This window comes from Myiozetetes cayanensis, unplaced genomic scaffold, assembly GCF_022539395.1.
Source record: "Myiozetetes cayanensis isolate MyiCay16 unplaced genomic scaffold, myiCay2020 scf13, whole genome shotgun sequence".
Taxonomy (NCBI): domain Eukaryota; kingdom Metazoa; phylum Chordata; class Aves; order Passeriformes; family Tyrannidae; genus Myiozetetes; species Myiozetetes cayanensis.
Window position 1 is genome coordinate 6558024 of NW_026086937.1, and position 21938 is coordinate 6579961.

Here is a 21938-nt window from a genome sequence, read left to right on the forward strand (position 1 = left end):
CCCAAACCCAACAGCCATATATGCTTAAAAGCAGATGATATGAGACTTTACATACCTACCTGGATTGCTTTTGTTTAAGCTTGTGCCTTGTCTTGGGAATCTAATTTATGATTTCAAACTTTCTGAAGTTAAACCTCAAAGGCATAAACCCTGCTCCCACTCTCAATCCAAAGACAGAAATGCCAACGCCGTCCCTTGGCCAGCCCTGAGCAAGGCCAGCCAAAGCTCTGAATTATGATCTCTGAGCAGGAGTAAAGTTTTATTGTTTGCATGTGCACTTCACACAGGAAAGCTTAAAAATGCAATCCACAATCCTATTTACTTTTTACCACAATGTCAGACAAGAAGAATGGTTGTGTTTCCCTTCAATGCCATGAAAAACAGGAGGTTTGGGGTAGATTCTAAACATAACGGGTGACATTTGGACATCGCAAGACACTGGATTTTACATGCCTAAGAATTTGATGCCTTAGAGGTTTTTTTTATTTTTAAATTTGTGTAGATTTTAGAAGCAGATGTGTAGTGAATGCAGATTTTAACGTAGCTGTATTATACCCCTTACCCTGTAGCATAATGTTTGCACATACCCAACACTACTAACCCATTTCATATCAACCCCTCTGAAATTCCATTAGCGTGTTTAGTCTTCTTTTCAAGGTAGAAATTAGAGAAATAAATTATTTTAAAATTCCCTGGACTTCGCTATTTGCAGAATCTATTTAACACGCACTTTGTGACGTTTCTGGACTTCTCAAAATACCCCAAAGCCTCTGAGAAGGAGGTGACTCCACGAGGCCATTCCACACACCGAGAAACCTGAGCTCCCTTACTCCCAGCCTCTGAGAAATCCATACGAACTCGGGAACCCTTTTCGATCTCGTCACACTGAAAGCGCAGCCCTAGAGCCGCAGGGCCCGTCCTTAAACAAACCAGGAATACCAGGAGGAAGGCAAAGCGTGGGACGTCACCTCCAGGTGAGCACAGAGAACTCCCCGCTCCGCTCCCTGCGGGTGCCGCGGGCAGGGCCGGCCGCGCCGTGCGGCCCGGGCGGAGCTGGCGGGGAAGGCGGGGAGAGCGGCCACGACAGCCGCGGTAAGGAGGGAAGGAGGGAGGGAAAGAAGGAGGGAGGGGAGGAGGCGGCGGCAGGAGCCGGGATCGGGGATCGGGGTGGGCTCCGAGCGGGGCTGAGGGCGGGAAGGGCGCGGGGGGTTCGGAGCGCAGCGCGGAGGGGTCGGGTAGGCCTCGGTATGCCCGTGTTGTACTTGCCACGTCAATTACACCGTAAGCATAGATCCAGAATTGTAGATCTGTGTGCGTATACGGTTACTTTTTTTTTTTTTTTTTTTTTTTGGTGTAATTCATCTTTCTCCTCTACATCACTTTAAGGGCTTGTTTCCCCCCCTTGTGCAACAGCTGTGGTTCGGTTTTATAACTGAATATATAAGCAGTCCCTGATGTTTGTTTTCTTTAAGCTTTGCAGCAGCACAGGCGCTGCTGAAGTCCAGCTCCACTGTGTGGGTTTAGCAGTAAATTACCTTCATGCCTGTCGCTTCAGAAATACACATTTTAGACTGCGGTGTAGCTGTGATAAGCTAATTAGTGTTTCGATGATCTGGACTTTGCAAAGGGGAACTGAGGACACAATAGGTGACAGTCCAGTCAGAGGGGAATTTGAACTATTTGAGGTTCTGCCTTTTACAATAATTTAATTAGACAGATTGGATTTCATCGCAGTGATGATTTCTAAGGACTTAATTCATAAAATGTGTCAGTAGCTATTGCTGCATCTGGAGCAGATTACATTGGCTGGGTGAAGCTGTTAACCCACAGCTGCCTGCCCTGGCCTTAGCAGGTGCCCTGAAGGAGGACTGGCAGCATCTCACCAGCCAACTTCACAACTATATTTTTTTGCCCCTGTTGTTGTTTTAGTGCAACTGCCACTCAAAAAAAAAAAAAAAAGTGTGGATGTTCCCTCACCAAGCATTGAGCATTTTTCTTAACAATAACTAGAAGAAACTAAGAAATTAGCCTTTTAGGCTCACAAAGTATAATGGAGAGCTTCAAAGACATAAGATCTGTCACAGGCAATGGAGAGAGGAGATGCAGTTTAGGGAAACTAACCTGGCCTCTTGCCTCACCTCGTGTTCCTTGGGGGCACCACACATGGATGTATCCTCCCAGAGTGCCCTTTTTGCCTCTTGTGAAATTTGGTGTTGCTTTCACTGACTGCCCTCTAGGTCTGGGATGCAGGGAGTTGTGCATTCAGTTTAACCAGTGCCTTCATCATTCCGTAAAACTCAGCTGTAGCCTGCCCCAGGCTCTTCTTCTCCAAACCAAAACAGTCCCTGGCATTTTTTGCCTCTCCTGGACAGCGGTAGCTCTGTTCACTTGGCTATTTGAACTGCCCATCCTGAGCTGACACCAGAACTGCTCAGAGCAGTCAAGACTTGGTCCCACCCAGGTTTTTGGTAGCACTAAGACAATACCCCATGTGATGGTCTTGGTACCTTTCCTCAATCCTGTGTAATTTTGGACAATAGGCAGGGCACATACATGCCTGTGTAATTTCCAAATTCTTTGGTTGTACGAGACAAGTAGAGTTCCAAAGCAATCATTTAATTAAAATAAAAAGATAAGAAGCAATGTGAACTCTTGAGCCTAGGAGCCATTTCACTTAAACTGCTTGATTGCTATGCAAAATCCTCAGTCTTATTAGGAAAATTCATATATTAGTGCAAGAAATGCACATGATGCTTTGCATTTTGATGGCTTAAAAATTTAGCTGCTAATAGGTTTCTCACTGGTAGGGAGGCTACACTTAGGGCAGCTGGATGCTACTGAGTGTGTGCAGGAGGGCACATGGTTTCAAGAGGCAGCCTGATATATTCATTATTAACCTCAGTTCTGAGCTGGGTTTGTTGCCTCTGGCAGTAAATAGTAGATGAAGTTTCATAGGAAAATCAGGCCTATCATGCACTTAACAAACTGAGCAGTTCTGTATATATTGCACAATTCATTCCTTCTTACAAGTGGTCAGGTAAACTTCAAAGCATAGAGAGCTGGCTTTCTTAGCCAGGACTTTAATTTATTATTTTTAATTCTTTACTTTGCTGGAAGACCTGCTCCATATAACTGAAGAGCCAGTGAGATGTTCTTTCCTGACCATATAAACTCTGTCAGGAATTAGTTGTTCCTAACGCAGCATGATGGCAAATAGTGATCCCTTTTTTGAAACCCAAAAGTAATTAGTGGGATTATGGATGTTGATGTTTTAACTTTGGTCTTGCTGTTTTTTCTGGAAATCCTGCATTTCCCTCTGGTTGCTCTATATGATTATTTTGCATCTGAATGTTCTACAGTAGCACTTTCAGATGTTTCATTAGTTTGCTGCCTTTTAAAGCCAGCTTCATAAAAGCAAATGTTAGTGATTGAAGATGCTTTCTTCACCACTTAAATATCTCCCATTTGTGTGCAAGCTGTATTTGTGAGATTTGCCTTAGGTTATGCTAAGTGTATCTTGCTAGTTATAAGAAAATTACAACGATGATGAAAGGCAAAAAAAATCACTCTGAGTGGCTTCTCGAAAGGAACTCCCAAGTTTTAGCAAGAGACTGTTTTGACAGATAAGTTGGTGTTTTCACTAAATCAGCAGTTTGTTTGCTTGAAAATAACCGCCCTGGGTTTTAGTTCTGCATGTATCCTCTTTTTTTCTGTAAATCAATATATTGTTCTTCGTGGATGACTGACTCATACGTGCAAACAGAAGGATGAGTATTGGCTTTACTTAGAGTAGTTTATACAACTGTAGAAGAATAAAAAACTTACTTATTTGTGTGATATGGGCACAAGAAGTAGGAAAGGAGTTGGGAGTTAGGTGTTGAGTGATCACGGGGGATTACTGGGTAAGTAATTATAAAGCTTATCCTGCAATAAATACAAGCAGGTGCCTGGAGTTGGTTGTGTCCCTGTGACCTTGTGGAAGTGCTGCAAACTGTGCAGGGCCTGCTGTTGTGAAATGCAGGCTGAGATCCTGCATTTCCCAGCAAACTGGCTGGGGAAGCTGGACAAGATGGTCTTATTTTACTTGTTTTCTGCATAGTCTGGGTTGGGGAGGTATCACTGGCTTTGTAACCAGATGGAACTGTGACAGATCTCTGTGCCTAAATACTGTCAAATGCTCTATGGGCAGTTTCCAAAATAGGGATTATTTCTTCCTTTTCCCAGAGATGCAGAGAAAGAACATTAGGAGCGTTATGCTTTGCTTTTTCTTTACATGTTTACTGTTTAAGGACAGCAGATAATCTAATGACCTCAAAATATTTGGTAAATGCACATATAGGCATGTTCAAATTTGGGAGTTTACTGCTGATGTGCATGAATGGTGGTTTCTGAATTCCCTGTTGCTGAGTTGTTGCATCCCTTATTGCTGTTCAAGCAAGAGGCAGCCTGTAAGCATGATTATTTTGCAGGATGATTAAGAATATTAATAAAATATAATATTCTTCTTATTAAGAATATGAAGAAAAAATATCTCCTATAGGATACTATCATGGGAGCATCTCTGGGGACTCGTGGGACCAGACACTCCTGTGCCCCACTGTGTAATTCTGGTTACAAGGTCTAAACTTGCAACAGCTCACAGGCTTAAAGAATGAGATTGTTGACTTGAGCTCACAGGCTCTGTTTTGTGTGTGTTGTGAACACCATCCTTTCAAAGTTGTGCTAAAGAATAGTTCTGCTCAATTTCTTTGCACTTGAAAATCACTGCAGGCAATACCCGTGCATTATTAACTAGAGGTTCAATATTTGCATGTATTTCAGATTGCTTGAGTCCTGTGCTCAATTTATTATTTATATTTTTTCATGCTTCATCCACGTGTACTTTTTATGGTGATTTTTTTTGGTTTAGTTCCTTTCAGCTGTAGGTTCTTTGTAGCAGTGGAGCAGAAACAGTTGGGATTGGGAACTGAAAACAGAGGACTAGTTTTATTGAGAAGAAAAAAATCTTTAAAAGCAAAAGCAACTATGAGAAAGGTTTAGGTTGATCTCAGAGATGTAACTGATGAAGAGGTTTTGTTGGCTCTTCAAAGATACATGTGAAAAAGCAGGGATTATTTTTGTAAAGTGCTGCTGCTCCAGTGAATACTGAAACAAACTATTCTTTGCTGGGGTGAGAAACTTTTTGATGAGTAAATAAAATATCACTTTAGATTGTACATTTTTAATTTTTTATCTCACCCAGGTACTTATGTTCATTATTAAAGTGGAATGTGGAGATAGACTGGTAAATATTGGTCACTGTTGCAGAGGATTGATTTCAGTGACAGAACATGCTGGGAACTTATTGACTGAAGTAACTTCTGTTACAGGAGTGGCTCTCATTATTTAGAGTGTGAGAAAATCTGATATCCAGGCATATTTTTAAGGGACATTTGTGTACTGTGGTTTGATGTGATTTGGGTCAGCTACTAAAAGGTATTTTTTATTTTCTGACTTTGAGAATATGTCTAACAGCCAAAATATTCTGATAATGTCATTTGGTGTAACTCAGCTGGACTCAGTGCATCTACATGAATATATATGAGTTAATGATGTGGCCCAGTAAGAGAATGGAAATGGGCAGCTTTGAACTTGTTCAAATCTAAATTTCATCTAAATTAATCTAGATTCGAGCTCCCAGGAGGAGATAACACTTTAATCCTGTGCTAGGATTTGGTTTATTTCTGTTCTTTGTGGAAATTTTACCTCAAGGGTGAGTGGCTCAGAGCGTGCACAGATCAGTGTCTTGTTCTCCAGTTTACTCATTTAACAGCTCGTGAATCAGCCTGCACTGCTCAGCACTCCATTGTGCTGCTGATAATTAATCAGATATGGCTCTAATTCCTGAATTTCAGCAGAACTTGAGCTGTGGTCATCTGTTCCATCATCTATTATTGACATACTGTAGGGATATCGGCAATGGGAAGAGAACTTGCTGGAACTTTCTAATGAAGATTATAGTGATTTGTCCATCATAAACCCTTTTCTATATGGCTTAAATGTGATGGTACCTGCCCTTCTGTGTGTTGCCACATGATGTACCATGTTGCTGAAGGCTTTCCCAGCTGCACACACTCGGGTGGGAGGTGACTGGCATTTACAGGGAGACACTTGCTTGGCCAGGGCTGTTGGTACAAGTGCCCAGGGCAGGGCACACAGGCTCTGTGTTTGGAGTTTTTACTCCTGTGTTTGATTTCTCAAGAGAGCTTAGCTGAAAAACCACTTAACTTCCCTTTTTTTTCCCTGTTATTTTGAGTGGAGTTCTAACGATTTCAAACCTATAAGTGTTTAATACCAGCCAAGACAGTGGCTGCATCAGAAAGTTTTGTTTGAAATCTTAAGAGTTGTACTAGGTCTGTTGAATAGGTTTAGGATACACTATATTGGGGATAGTAGGAATAAAACCACTGCTCTTATGGTTATGTTTTTTTAATATATAAGTAGATTTTATAAATCGGGGTGTATATATGCATAAAAACATATTATGCAACACATCTTCATTACATGTTTAATATTATTATATTCTTGTTTGTTTGTTTTCTTTTATTCTTTTTATTGATGTTGGCTTGAGTTTTGAGTTTCCATTATTGGTGTTGTCTGATTATCATTAGGAATTACATTGAAGGCTTTCCCTGGGGTCTCCTGGGTATGAATGAGTAAGAGCTGCAATCAAACCATCCAACACCTTTGTTTCAGGTGAGAAATAGAGTAGTCTATAGAATTAAAAGAAAATCAAAAGCAGTCATTCAACTAAGATGGCAAATGAAAGACCAACTGTGGAAATGTAAAGCACCCTTCACGGGAACAGAAGGGAGCTCACAGAGCCATGGACCAACCCATGGGAGAGCTCCCAGGCACATACCAATGTTCTGCTCAGTATTCCAAGGCAAAAAGACAATGAAGGTGCATTTACAGAACTGCTGATATGGCAACTAAAACTTCGGTGTTGGTTTTTGTGAATAAACAACCCGCAAATTTTGCACACAGTTTTCCTGTATTAGTTTGGTGTCCACAGAGGGACAGTAAAGCAGAGGAGAGAGAGAGGAGAGGGTGCTATGAGATGTGCTTCCTACAGCTGCCACAACTGTAACCATAAAACTGTTGCTCATTTCCCATGGCTCTGCCAGCAAGTCCCTTGTCCGTGGCATATCTCCCTGAGTATGATGGGAGATAGGAGAGATGAGTACAGGAAAATAAAAACATTATGAAAGAATCTTTATATCTGTGTTTAGTACTAAATGTTCAAGTTACAAACAGCACTTATGCTTCAGAGAATTTTTCTCTATAAAACTTTGCAAACTGCTCATGTGTCACAAGTGGAAATATTAAAATTCGTTTCAGGGTGCACTGAATGCTGTTCAGAGGTACAGTCCCAGGCTTCAGGGCTGTAAATCCTCTGTAAATGAACTGGTAGAGTTGGCAGCTACAAAACATCAACTTCACATTGTTGTAACCATAATTATTAAATTTTTCTAAGTCAGAGAAGTTAAAAAAAAAGGGAATATAAGGACTGGAAACAATAAGAGGTAGGGTCCAAGCTGCAGTACTTGGTCGTACTGCAGATGGAGAGTAAGATTTGGCTGAACAGAGCACAGAACCCAGGACTGGATTTGGTCTGTTAACCCAAGACTGACTGCTGAAGATTGGGATACAAAGGTCCTCTGCAGGAAGACTGCTAACATCTGGTGGAGAGGCCTGGAGGTCAGGGAGATTGGGGGGAATAGTGTATGTATGATACATCATTGTGAGCATTGTAGAGATTTCAAATCTAGGAAAAGAAATTGAATTTACAGACGTGTGTGGGGGACATCCGTGTTTTTACCATGCCAGTATATTCTGGATCAGTTGTAAAAAGAGCTGTGCAAATGAGCAGCTCCAAGCAGAGTGACTAATTTAAACTGATTTTGGCTGAGGTGGCTGACATTTTAACATTTTAACTGCAAGGATTGTTTGTAAATGCCCCAGCGAGGCTCCTGCCAGCATTGCTCCCTTCCCATTTCCCTGCTCATGGCTTTTTAATGTCCCTGCCGTTTTCCTGTAACAGCTGTAGGATCCCTCCCTGCTGCTCCCTGTCCTCTATCCAGTATCCATTGCTCTGCCATCCAACAAGGAAACTGTCCAGGCAAATGCTGATAATCTGGCTAGAAGTGTTTGCCAGCTGGCCCCCTGCCTGCAGGCAGCGGAATTCAGACCTGTGGGTTTGGGGCTTGCAGGTCAGGTTTTGTCACATGTTGCAAAGGTTCATTGTAAGGAGTTACTGTAAAAAAAAAAAAAATAAAATCTGCTTTCGTAGCAGGCCTGCAGGTTCCAAAGTGACTGGCAGGCAGTTGACAGACAGAACAAACCCTTGTTCTCTGACAAATGCAGGTTAGAAATTAAAAAAAAAAAAAAAAAAAAAAACTCAAAAATTTGTCAGTTTTTGATACCAATGACACTTTGAATTTCTAGAAGTACTTTGTATCCATCTCTATACATGGGGAAAGAGAATGTGTTGATGTTCTCCTAATTAATAACAAAGAAAGTGTTTCTGAGCAGGGACTCGCTGTGTGCTGTGATGATACACTGGACTGATCTCCTGCTACGTCACTGATGCTCCACGAATACACAGTTCTGAAAATGCTGCTTCTTTTAGAGTAGGAAGAAGGGACAGGGGCTTCTCTTTGTCAAGTTTGTCTTTTATTTTAATTTTTGTTCTCTTTAGAGTGGAGTTTTCATGTTTTGCTGTCAGGATGAAGAGCAGGATCCCTGTCATCCTTCTAGCCTGTGGCTCCTTTAACCCCATCACAAACATGCACCTGCGGCTGTTTGAGCTGGCCAGAGATCACCTGCACCAGACAGGTCAGTGAGGTGGGGACAGGGTCACACACACAGGGCTGTGCTGGGGAAAGGAAGAAAGATTTTCAGTACTTGCTTGGATAAGCTCTCCATTTATGTCTGGCTTAATTTTAATTCTCTTTACTGATCACTTAATATGGAGGCTTTCGTGGCATGTTCAGTGTAGGAAGTGTAGCACTGCCTCTTCCTTCGGCTCAGGGTGGAAACAAGTACAATGAGTGTTTGTGCAAGCAAAGTGAAAGTTTTATCAGCACTTTTAGGATCGTATTCATGGAACTGGCTGAGCCTTGTGAAGGAGCATGCTTAATAATTCTGAGACTTAGGAGAATCATTTATGTTCAAATTTCATGTTTTTATGGTACGCTGTGTTTTAGTAAGAAGTGTTACAGGTAGCGGTTCTGACGGCCAGGTGGAACTGGAGAAAAGGTGAAACATTAATTATTCGTTATCCATCTTCACTAAGAGGCACTTTTTCCATTCTAGGAAAATAATTTGTTCATAAAGGAAATCAAAAAGCGAGATGTCAGCGGGATAGAACGTTTTGGCTACAAAGGAGAAAGTGGGTAACATCAGGAACTTAAGCAAGAATCAAAAAAGCCACTGAGAGGCATTGAACTCTAAGCTTGATCAGCTCTTTAGTTGCTGAGGGGGTTTTCTTGTTTTTTTTCTTTTCATTTGGCAGCTAAAATATGCATTTATGTTTCTGGAAGCAGTTTTGAGGGAATTGTAGTTTATTGGAATCTGACAGAAGTTCTCAGGAAGGTGGTTCAGTAGGAACCTGAACAGCAAATAATAGTAAAAGGAATTTGGCTGTAAAACTGAGGCAGGGGAGAGAATGTGGTAACCCACTGATACCACTGTGCAGTAAATGCAGCAACTACCTACTCTCTGTGTACTGTGAGAATACCTTGACCCTCACGAGGAAGAATTGCAGAGCTGGCTCAGAGGGCAGCCTCTACAAAACTCTGTTGTCCTAAAACTTTAATATTATTTTGTGGTTTCCTGCAAGACTGGGGAAAAAAGGGTTAAAAAGATATTTTAATTGACTTTTCTCACTGTAATTTTGTAACTGATTCTGCTGCCCAGGTGTGCAAGGAGCAGGAGGGTAATGTGAGACCAATTGGTAATTCTGTTTAAGTCATATATTATAGTCCAGTAACATTTCATTAGTTTGGAAGAAGAACTGAACTGGGAAATGAATTAGGATGCTGTCTGAATCACAATTCATTGTCTAGTCTGCTCCAGGATGTGTGTAATGAGACTCCACCCCTTACTCAGAGAAGGTTACTTAAAGAAGTCTGGTAAAAATCACCCTAAAAGTGAAATGGAAATTGTGCATGACATTGCACCTCTCCGGTGTCAGTGCTTAGTTCTGGATGGGGTGTGACTTGTCTTTTGCCTTCTTAGTTTAATGTGTGAAGACTTACAAGTGTTAGGGCTTTGTGCATTAAAGAAACCCTTCACTTGTGTCTGGGTTGCCCACAGTGCAAAGCAAGAATCCTCAGTTACCCGTTGCAAGTAGAGGTGACTTTATTTGAAGTATCTGTAAGTGCAGGTATGTGTGTTTTTATGTATGGATATACAAAAATTCCCTCACGATTTTAATCCTGTTTCCAGTTGTGCCAATACCCGGGGAAGGACGGGAGAAATTGGAGCTTATTTGCTGAGAAGCACCGGCTGCAGAGAGGGAGGTGATAGTGGGGCTGGAGAGCAGTGGTGATACACGGCCAGAGTTTGTTCCACCTGAGGGAGGAGGCTGCTGTGTGCCCAGGGATTCCCTCTCCAGAGGGAGCAGCGCACTTGGAAGTGCCTGGGAAGGTGAGGAGCAGGAGGGAGGAATTAACCATGGCAAGGGACCCTTACCCAGGCTGTGGGAATGGCTTCAGTTTGTGCTGTTGCAGGAGTTGTCCCTTACAAATGGGACTGCAATGATGAGGTGTGAAGTGGCTTGGCTGCAGCTCCCTGCAGTCACCAACCCTGGGAGCGTTTGAAAGGCAGTGGATCTGTCACTGGGGGCGTGTCGTGGTGATGAACTCGGTAGGGCTGTGTTAATGGTTGGACTCAGCGATCTGAGAGGACTTTTCCAACCTTAATGATGCTGTGACTTCAGAGTCAGGTTTTGCTGTCAGGAATGACCTGACTATCCCTGATGTGCATCCTGACTGACAGCTCCAGTAATTCTCTCTGCCAGCTTTTTGTACATCACTTGAGTTTCAAATGCTGGCTAATCTTATTTTTCATACATCCCTATTTCAAGTGGGAAATTTTATTGAGTTTCTGGTACTTTAAGCAGTTTCATTGCCACATGTCAAGTAATTCATCCTTTCTCTGCTAATATCAACCAACAAATATTGTCATGCTGCTTTTTAAATACAATGTGTGCCTGGATGACTCTAATGATTCTCTTTATCTGGATTTTGAGTGCACTCCTGCAAATTTGATGCCTTACCCATCCTCAGATAGAGCTAAAATTTTCTGAGATTCAATCCCTTGTTCTAAAATCGTTTCTTGAAGCTTGTACTTTCCTTTTTCTGAATGATGCTTTCCTAGATGGAAGAAGTGTAAGTGTGTTTCTGTTCCACAAGTTTTGTTGTCTTACTGTAAAACTCAGCAGAATAAAGGGTGAGCATCCCCAGCTTGCAGTGGTATTTGTGTTACCTCTGTGTTTGCCTTTGGAATCACAGCCTCCTGTATTGTAACATCACTGGAGACAACCATTGCTTCCCAGTCATGTTACGTGGATGAGAGCATTTGAGAACAAGGTGTCTTACGAGTAGAGCTACAATATTTTATTACTCACATTGTTACTCTCAAAATGGTGGGTTTATCCATCCTTTTCAGGGAAATACTCATTTTCATAGACACTCCTTTTTGTCCAGATCTAGTGAACACTGTAGAAGTGAAGCTGTATTTTGAGATCTCGATACGAAAGGTTTACTGTGGATGTGCTGTGTGGAGATGGGTGAGCGTTTCTTTGAGGACTGATCACTGTGCACGCTCAGTTACTCATCTGCTGGAGGAGTTCCTGGAGCCACAGTATGTTTCTGTGGCTGTCTGAGCGTGGAGGTAAATCTGCACCTCCAGGCCCTGCAGCTCACTCAGCCAGGTGCTCTGAGCTGTGTTTGTGTGGTGCTCCTGTCACTGCAGTGTTCGCACAGCTCATCGAATTCACCAGCGCATCCTCCCTGCACTCTGCAGTGGGGAAGGCAAAGCCATCCATCCTATGGAGAACTCTCCTCAAAGACTGTCCATTAGTGCTCTGATGTATTTACTGTGTGTGTTCACTTCCAATGCAACAGTTTCTGAATTGTTTACCCCTTTGATTTTCCTTCTGTTGAATTCTCCTCACAGAAGGTCACTGAACACGAAGTAAAAAAACTCTTGCTTATTGTCATTTCCTTTTTCATGCTTGGCAATCCCTACATGCATGTCATGGGAAGGTAGGCATAGGATATTTTGATATTTAATCTGAACAAAGATGTTAGATATCCCTCTCTCCACCCCAGTTAATTATAACCTATAAATAAAATTAACGTTTTAGTTTAAATGGAACAACAACAAATTCATGTGTTTGTTTTCCTAGCCTTAATAGGCTGAGAGTTCTGGGAGGATAACTGTGGCTTTCTTGTGGGTTCAAGGGAAACCACTGCTATTGCTTCAATACAGAATTTTGTCATGTGATTTTAATCTCTGTGTAGTCACACATAGAAGGCTGATAAAAGAAATTATATAGTCCAGTAACTATCTGTATTTGTAAAAGCAAGTGTGCCAGTAGCTGTTTCAATGAAGAAATGAAAACTTCCATTTTCAACAAATGCCTTGTTTCAACAAGACACTTCAGGATGAAAAAAATTACCATTCCAGAGAAATAGAATTTGCAGACAATTCTAGACAAAGAAAGGTTTAAAGCTACCTGGAATAATTCATGGGCCAGAGAGGAGAATTGCGGTGGACATTAAGAAGAGCCCAAGGTGATAGAATTTCATGATTTCCTCTTTGCATGCCTGCCAGAACTGAGGGGCATATTTGAATAGGTGAGCTTTCAAATTACACAAGTTATTACAAGCCAGCAATAAAATGTTTTCCTATGTTTTGACAGCTAGAGCTTGTAATTTTAGGTGGAAGGCTCTCATGGGCATCGTGTTTGCACAGTGTGGGTTACTCAGCTGTGAATCATCTCAGACACTTCCTGTGTTTGACTATCAAACGTTACCAACCTTCATTTTTCTCTTCTAGTTGTTTTCATTTCTGCTTTGGAACAAGCTGATATGGCCTCAGAAGCTCTTATCCCATTAATGCAGTTCTAGGCCAGGCTACAGACTGAAATCGTGACAACTCACAGGGCTATGACAGACTCACATCGTTCTTGGTTAACATGAGCTCACAGAAATTTAATTTTTACACTTAATATATTCATTTAAAATATAAGGGAACAATTTATGTCTGTAGGAACTGAAAAGAAAGAAACTGAAATGTGGAAAATAAAATTATTGTGTAGGAAAAACCTTTTAAGAAGGTTAACATACTAATAACTTCAAACTGTACCTTCTTTCCCTTTAAATGAGAAATTACTTCAAACTGTAATTTCTTTCCCTTTAAATGACAATTTTTTATAGCTCTGTATAATATCAGACTACCAGAGAATAACTGTTGTTCATAAATCAAGTGAAATTATTTCTAATTTCTGATCAAGAGATGCACTTAATTATATGCTCATCTTTGCATGTTTCTGGAAAGTTTTATCTTGCTCATTTTGCCTTCAATGAGAATGTTTCAAAACAGGATGAAATGACATCTTAAGAGGCTGCAAATCTCACTGAATTTTAATGCTATTTTTTAAGTCCAACTCTATGAAGTACTTTTGAAAATTTTACCCTATTGTATCAAAATAAATGTGAAGTTACTGGATTGCCAGTATCAGAAATTATGAGTCCAGGGGTATTGTTTTCATTACAAACAATAGAGGTAACATGCTGCATTTAATTTTCTTTGTTAAAACAACTGAATTAGAAAAAAAAGAAGATTTTTTTCCCCTTCAGTACCATATTTAGCATAGCTATTTAAAATGCAAGTGTTACATTAGAAATAATTTGGTTCAGTTGAGACACCCTTCCTCTCCTCTCCATTTCTTGAGGGTTGCAGCTTAGAGTAATGACTGACAGTTTATCAAATGAGAACTACATTTTCGTTTCCTGATTTGAGGACAGAGCTGCAAAATCTTAACAAAAAGTGCCTGTTGTGTTAATGATTACATGATGTTACAGGAATAGAAAAGTATGGGCGTATTTTGAAATTTAATTAACATGATCAGCCAGATAGAAAGGGACTTCAGTGTCTGCTAAGCTGGTGTTTGTAAGTCTCATTTTAGACTCCATTAGCCCCATCTTTGTTCTTGAATCTTCTGATGTGTCTGAGTCACATTAATCACAGCTGCAATAATATGCCATAATTCTTGCTTTAGCCCAAGAAGGCACAATGATTTTGATAAACAAACATCAGATGCTTAAGAACAAAGTAGTGTTAGTTAAGTCATCCACTGCTCTGGCTGTATCAAAGCTGTAATTACTGGACTATGAAACTTAATCATATCTAACAATTGGGTACTTTGCAACATAAATTATTCATATCTCTACTTGCTTTAAAATTGTCTGTTCATCCAGCTTTCCTTTATGGATCATATAACAGGATAAACATATTGATAGTAATTGTGAGCAGTTCACAGAGGAACAAAAAGGCTGCACTTTAATTGCTGTTAATGTATTAAAAACAAAACCCAAACCAAGTTGTTCGATAGTGTCTTATAACTTTGTAGTTAATTGTGAAAGTTAACCTGTGAAGAAGTTGGACTAGATGAGCTCCCAAGGTGTTATCCACCCTAAATTTTCAAGGTTCTGTGAAGAGGACATAATTTTCATTTTTCTTTTCTTTTTTTTTCAAAAGGAAGGTATCAGGTGATTGAAGGCATAATGTCTCCTGTTAATGACAACTATGGAAAGAAAGGCTTGGTTTCAGCAAGGCACAGGATAGCAATGGCTAAACTAGCACTGAAGACATCTGACTGGATTCGAGTTGATCCATGGGAGAGTGAGCAGGAGACATGGATAGAGACAGTCAAAGTATTAAGGTAATCACATTATCTGTTTTCTGTCTTTATGAAATTATTGACTGCCAGGTCAATGCACAGACCTCGCTCCTGTAGAACACCCAGGCAAAGCAGGACGTGTCTGGTTGTGTTCATTTGCTGTGAAACAAAGCATTGTACCTGTGGGCAGTGAAAATTCACATCCCTTTCCTTCAGAAGTCAGGATTCCTCACCAGGAGATTTTCCTTTGCTAGTGCAAAGCAGATAAGCTTTCCCCAAACCTGGGTAATAACCACTGCACTAATGCCCTTTAAGTAGTTCAATGCATGGGGAAAGACTCTGCAAAATTCTGGCCACTGAAAGAGTTCTGCAGGAAAAGTTCTTGGCTCTCCGTGTTGTTTTTCTTGTTCTTAAATCTCTAAGCAGGTAATAGAGATCGTAATCAGAAAGTGAGTTTACAAACAATTCAATTCTTCAGGAGCATCCCTATTCCAGATTAGCTTTGTTAGCGTTATTGTGCCTCCAGGTTTATCTATTCACACCTCCTTGAAAAGTTTCCTTATTAACTCTAATGGCAAGTTAAACCCAAGCTCATCACTGCTGATGTTTCCTTCAAAATCTCTTTGAGTTTGCTGGGGCTTTGTGCTGGAAGGAAAAATTAAACCATTTGTCCCAAACCTGTTAAGCTGATGAAACGTGCCTTCTCCCATATGGTAAGAAGTGCATTATGAGGCAAGGTATGAAAAAGCTAAGTTCTTGTGCTAAACCATCTTTTGGAAACACAAGGTGCTGCAGAAGTCAGCAGATAAACTGAAAGATTTCCTGGGTGTCTACAGCAAATGTGCTCTGAGACCTGTCACTGATTCTTCATTTCTACCCCCACTTTTTAAGTTATTTTCCAAGTGGAAACAGGTACGTGTAGCTTAAAGCTCTAAATTGTGCCTTCCAACAACTGCCCTAGAAGATCTTTTGGCTCCTGCGAAAGCAATTAAAAGCCAGACCTGTTACTTCACAAAAGCATACATAAGAATTCACTAAATATTTACAAAACAACTAGAGGAGCCTTTTAGTTCAGCTTTTATTTGCTTCACTGAGGGAACACAGATATCCACTTGCTCCTTTTGCCCCTTCCCTCCAGGAAGCAGAATAGGATTGGGATGGGAGGAAGGCTTGACAGTGCCACCCTGTCTCTGCAGAAAACCCTCTTCTTCTCTCTAATCACAGCTGTATATCCCAGTGTGAGAAATCAGCTAAAGGTTTATTCTGCAGTATTGGCTGGGTTGGGGATTTTTGTCCTAAACTTCGGTTCTGTAAAACTATTTTCCTCCAGAGGAAACAGTCACAAATCTCACAGATCAGGTGATCCTACTTACAAAGGCTTTGATCTTGCACAGCTCCAAGCCAGTACTGCTTGCAAGATTGGGTTTGTAAGTTGTAAATCCACTTCAGAGTCCTTTAGGAGAAGAGGTACAGTAAATAAAACCTACATGTATGATTTTCTGCTCAGGCAAAGTAGTACCCATGTGGTACGAACAGCCAGACTTCTTGTCCACCTAGAAAGCGAACCTCTAGTTTTATGATTAAATTCACAAAATGTTAACACTGGCTGCTTGTTAAGGAGAGAAATGAGCCTAAATAATTTTTTTCCTAATGTTGATTTGTATTAATGAGCTGAACCAGTCCCATAATGTAATGCTGAGCCCTGTCCCTTGAAGGGGGAAGCAGCTCTGATGAATGCTCATGTGGGTGTTTGTGCTTTACATCGTATTGTAAGTGTCACAGGTAGAAAAAAAGATGAAAAAGAGCTGGGTTTAGAGCTAGAATCTTACTAAGTATAAACAGGCAATGGTTTATTGTGGAGTTGTTGTTTCAAGGTTAGTCTGTAGATTCTTCCCAGCTCAAAGACCCAAGAAGCAATTGCTGCCTTCTCTGTGAGCTCCCTCAGGTAGGAAACTTCAGTACCGATAGAGATATTCCTATTGCCAGGCAAAGGCAGAAATCATTATTGTACCTGAATGTCTCTTCTCATCAGTATTTTGAGTTGTACACTGAACTGCAGAGGAACATTTTGTCCTGAGATACATGAATGGCCTTTTCCTACAGTACTTGTTTTAACTGAGTGCGATAAAAATGTCACATTTCATCAAAATCTGTGGATTTTGCAGAGGCTCGCAAGTAGTGGTGACATAAAAGAATTTTAAGTAGCAAAGCTCACATCCCACTTACGGTGGTGCATTAAATGAGAATGGAAATTTTGGAGACTATCCCAAGGCTTTTTTTTTTTTTTGAAAGCAGGAGGGAATATAATAGAGCTAATTTCCACTTATCTACTGTTTGAGAATACCCTTCCTAGCCAAGGAAACAGCACTGCCAGTAACCAGAGAGCTACGTTCGCTCCTCTTCTATTGTAGATTTGATTGGTGTGCAGATATACTCCTAACTAATTAAGAATTGGCAAAGATCTGCATTACCCAACTTTTGCTGAGATGTGCTTATGATTGAGTTCTGTAGTTATTCAGAGCTTCATACACAGTTCAGAAAATGCTTAATAAACTGGCAGGTTGGTTGTACTTTTTGGTGTATCTTCACAGCAACATAACCCTCCTGCTCCAGCCCTTGAAACCCTCCTGCTGAACAGCCCCTGTGCAGTGCCTGTAACGTTACTCCTGCAGGGAGCTCTTTGCCAAGCGTTCTTGTTTTTGAATCGTGGCCCAAGAATGTCAGACCACAGTACACAGTCAGTGTGCTTGACTATACATAGGATCTTGTTTACAACAAGACAGGATTAAAATTAGAAGTGTAGGAAGGCACAGACCAAGCTACTGGAACCTTCTCTCTGCTGCCATATGTCCCTCACCTCTTGTCTGTGCAGTTTCTTTCGCCAGTGGCTGAGCATTAAAAATTACTGGGGGTTGCTTTGCAGCCTGTCTGGGTGCAGATCCTTGACACATGTGCAGCTTGTTTTTGTGGCTAAAGTACTTACATGATTTGAAGAGTGCAGTTTTAAATCCCTAAACTATAAACTCGTTCCTTACACCAGACATTCCAAGGGCTTTGTACACACACTGAATTCACACTGTGCCTTGCAACTCAGAATCGTTGCTTTGATGCAGTTACACAGGAGCTGATGGTCATTTCAGCTCCATGTGTGCGACAGAGATTGGACACTGATGTGAGTCTGGGCCTGCCTGTCCTGTCTAACCATGAGCTTGTTTCCTGAAGCATGTGTGGTTGGTGCCAATATGAGCAACACCTGAGCGTGGCTCGGGATGGTGCAGGCCAGGGACTGTTCTGAACAGTTAAGGCCGTGCTGATTGGGAAGGAAGGGAGTTCAGGTGTTTGGATCTGACACTGGCACTTGCCCCTTATGATCAAAGAAAAGGTCCCTACATGAGATAGCAATACCAGCATTGCAGGGGGGCACCAGTGATCAGGAGCAGCGAAAGAATAAAGTAATGGAAACCTGGAAAAGCTGGCAACGGGATCCTTGACTGCCTTCATGCATCTGAACTCAGTAAAATTAGAAGCACAGCAGATGTCAAAAATCTTACAAGAATTGCGTATTTTTAGTTTCTCAGAATTCTTTCAATTAAAATGAAGGGAAAGACCACAAGGTGAAAACTCAGGGAACATGTTCTTATGGAGAAGAGGAGGAGAGAGAACAAAAATGTCTCCTGAAATCTGAGCACATGTTCTAAAAACATGATCATGAGGAGTTGTATTTAATCAAGAAATTAAATCTAATGATTGAAGTGTGATTTAATCCTATTTCAAGCAAAAACCTCCACAATGTTTTAACTGTAATGGATTTTTTTTTTTTGCTACCAAAACTGCCATAATGGCAGAATTTCAAAAGGGGTTTCAAAACCAGAGTGCCATTAAAGGACATTGCTTGTGAATTCCACAAAATGTTAACTGCATTGATACTAATCTCATGGCAGAGTGAATATGCCAGATTCTTAACAAATTGTATTCAAATCCAAAGTGCATAAAGGCAGACTCTGTTCTTGAATGGGAAAGTGCCAGGTAATCGCTTTGTTGCATCTCTGAGAGGATTATCTCACACAGAAGCCTTTCTTTTAAATGCAGGCACCATTATAATGAATCACTCAGATTGCTCCAGTCCAAGAAGGAATTCATGGAAGACAAACATCCCAACGAAAGATCCACAGGGGATTCCCTTTCTTGTGAGCACCCAGGTTGGTTCATAACTGTAAACATGACTCTTTGTTTAGTATTAAAAGCTGTGCAGCTTTCCCAGATTAACTGATAATGAAAAAGTTGAGCAGAGTAGCTGGTGAGTGTTGAGAGCTGGAGCTGCCTGCCAAAAACAAGCCATGCCAATGTAACTGCTGGTGCAGTGTTTTGTAATAATTCCCACTCAGACAGGAGACCTTGGAGCTGTATTAAATCCTGGTTTTATAAGCATAACTTTAGCTATGTCAGAGATGTATGTTGTGGCCCTGCTTGTTTTGCAAAGCACAGAATATATGAATAAAAAGTATCGAAAACACAGAGGTTACTTAGAATTGTAATTCCAGTATTGGAAAATGGACAAAGTATACGGATACCACCCCAGTGATGCTGATGCCTTGATGTTTACTGTGTTTCTGGCCAGAAAAGCTTCTGTTGACAGCAAAAGTCTGGCAGGTTCTGGAACAATGTCAGTTCTCAGTTTCCTGTTTAATCAGATTCCCTGGCCCTATGACTTGCTAGGGTGCTGCTAGAGTTTTGATACATTGCATTTGTCCTGTAGTGTTGCAGCCTCTCTTGGCCATGAATAATACATTTCAGTTGTTCATGGTTGTTGATGAGTTGTATCTTTGCAGCTGGTAGAGAATAAAAAAGGTCTGCTTTTGTGCATCGTCACTGGGACGTTTCTTGTTTTCTGAACTGCTCATTTAAGGTGTTTGTAGAAGACTTGCAGATGTGTTAACCACCTACAACCACAAGTAGGAGGCAATACCTCCATCCTCCCCCTTCATTTGTATGCACATGAATACAAGGCTGTGAAAATACCTGGTCAGTGTCTGAAAAATACTCGGAATAATGATGAGTTACACAGAAGAGGTTTGAGGAAAGAGATGGGCTCAGGCAGTGGAGAGCAAATAAGAAATGGAGAGAAAACAAAAAAAAATGTCCTGGTGAAGTATCCTTCCTGGTCATTACTCCAAGATACAGAGTGAAAATGCCATGGCCACGTAAGACAAAATATCTGTAAAATATTCTGCTGATTCAAATTTGTCTAAAAGTGAAATGAAATTCAGTAGTTTATCTAGCTAGGTCATTGTAAGGTAGTTGATTAGATACAGTTTGTCATAATTCTCCTCATTTGTTTCTCTCTCCTTTTGGCTTGCTTGAGTGGAGAAAGAATTCTCCTTTACCTCTGTACTGATAATGTTTGATATGCTGAGCGATGATGAAGTAGGTGGTAAAGTAATTGTGATGAGACACAACATCTAAACTGATTTTTTTTTGCAACCTTTTGAAAAATTCACCAAACTGGAGTAAAGCTAAATTATTTTTAAAATGAGGGGAGGGTGGAAAAGAAGTGATGAGTTAAATCCAATTTTAAGTATAAACTTCCTAGAAAACTGAGCAAGGACAGACATCTCTTATTTCCTGTTGTCTTTCCAGTCCTACCAGAATTAAAGCTGCTCTGTGGGGCTGATTTTCTACAGACATTTAAGACCCCCAATCTCTGGAAGGAAGAAGACATCAAAGAAATAGTGGAAAAGTTTGGTTTGGTCTGTATTAGCCGGGCTGGCTCTGACCCCTCTCAGTTTATCCGGGAATCTGACCTTTTAACTCAGTTTCAGCACAACATCTTTCTGGTGGAAGAATGGATTCAGAACGAAATCAGTGCAACCCAGATCCGCTCTGCCCTGTGCAGGGGGTTGAGTGTGAAATACCTCCTGCCAGACCCTGTCATAGCCTACATTGCCCAGCACAACATCTACACAGAGGAGAGCGAGAGGAGGAACGAGGGGGACGTGCTGCAGCCTCTGAAACTGCACAACCCAACAGCAACCACTCGGAGGGACTGATGGCTGGAGGGGCTGACCTCGACACCCAGGGAGCTTTTCCATTGAAAATCCTTCAGAAAGTTGTTTCTTGTTAATAAAAAGAAAGCACATCAGCCCGAAATTTCTTGAAATCGTGTGGTGTTTTAAATACATGAATCCTTGTGTAAGCGAATCGGCTCAGCTGCACAGCCTAAAGTATGAAAAGAACAGCTTCCTTGTGAAAGTAAAAGAAAGGAGGTCTTCATAATGAATGCTCATCTTTAGTAATGCCTAAAGGTCAAACATAGGACTTTCCTAAATTGTAATGCTGTGATCTTACAGGCTGTTTTAGCCTGAAGATGGCTTAGTGTTGGAAACAGCAAAATATAATGAACCATAACTTTATACGGATATGTTTCACTATATGTTCATGCTAAAATTTCACTTTATAAGACCCTAAATAACTTTCTGAGCTTTGGCAGTTTGGCCAAGAGATGGAAATAAATCTTTCTTTCATGCGAGCACATCAAAACACATGTAACTCTTATGCTACTTTTGAGCCTCTGGATACTCAGATTCCACACAATCCTCATCCCCACGTTCAAAGTGGGTTTCTTTACTTCTCTGATCCAGAGCCTTCTGCAACGGTAAGTAGTTGCCAAAGCCCCAGAGTTGATAATATATGCAAGAGGAACATCAGTTGTTCCATTTGAAAATACACAGTGGAAAATAAATAAATGAAATTATCTAACAGGGCTCAGTCTTTGAGCTGTAATTTTAGCCAGAAAAATCTGTTCTCTTCTGTGCTGGTTGCCTGTTGTGCTGGATCAGTGTTTCTCATTTCTGACAGAAGACACCTTCAGAGAATATAGAAACTCTCTAAAGTGTTATTTTTGTGTTTCAAAGTTTCTTAAATTATGTGTTCAGTAGTGATGTGGCATTTTTCAATATACAGAGCTAACCACTGCTTCTTCATA

The 21938-nt window shown here is 40.9% G+C and overlaps 1 protein-coding gene across 2 annotated transcripts; it reads left to right on the plus strand.

Moving 5' to 3' along the window:
- The first annotated feature begins 854 nt into the window (after positions 1 to 854).
- NMNAT3 (nicotinamide nucleotide adenylyltransferase 3) lies at positions 855 to 21214 on the plus strand. 2 transcript variants are annotated; one of them, XM_050308482.1, is made up of 6 exons: positions 866 to 974; positions 6651 to 6735; positions 8741 to 8877; positions 14815 to 14998; positions 19046 to 19155; positions 20594 to 21214. In XM_050308482.1, the coding sequence occupies exons 2-6, from the start codon at positions 6692 to 6694 to the stop codon at positions 21001 to 21003; spliced, it is 885 nt and encodes a 294-aa protein (XP_050164439.1). In that variant the 5' UTR covers positions 866 to 974; positions 6651 to 6691; the 3' UTR covers positions 21004 to 21214. The 2 variants fall into 2 exon arrangements, with proteins under 2 accessions (XP_050164440.1, XP_050164439.1); XM_050308483.1 differs by lacking the exon at positions 6651 to 6735 and having other exon boundaries at positions 855 to 974.
- Positions 21215 to 21938: the final 724 nt, after the last annotated feature.

What these genes read in the sequence shown, in the direction of transcription:
- NMNAT3 (XM_050308482.1), top strand. Translation starts at nt 6,692, where the DNA reads ATGAGTAAGAGCTGCAATCAAACCATCCAACACCTTTGTTTCAG. An exon ending in ATCCAACACCTTTGTTTCAG is followed by an intron (nt 6,736 to 8,740) that starts GTGAGAAATAGA and finishes TGTTCTCTTTAG; the next exon opens with AGTGGAGTTTTCATGTTTTG. An exon ending in GAGACAGTCAAAGTATTAAG is followed by an intron (nt 14,999 to 19,045) that starts GTAATCACATTA and finishes TTTTAAATGCAG; the next exon opens with GCACCATTATAATGAATCAC.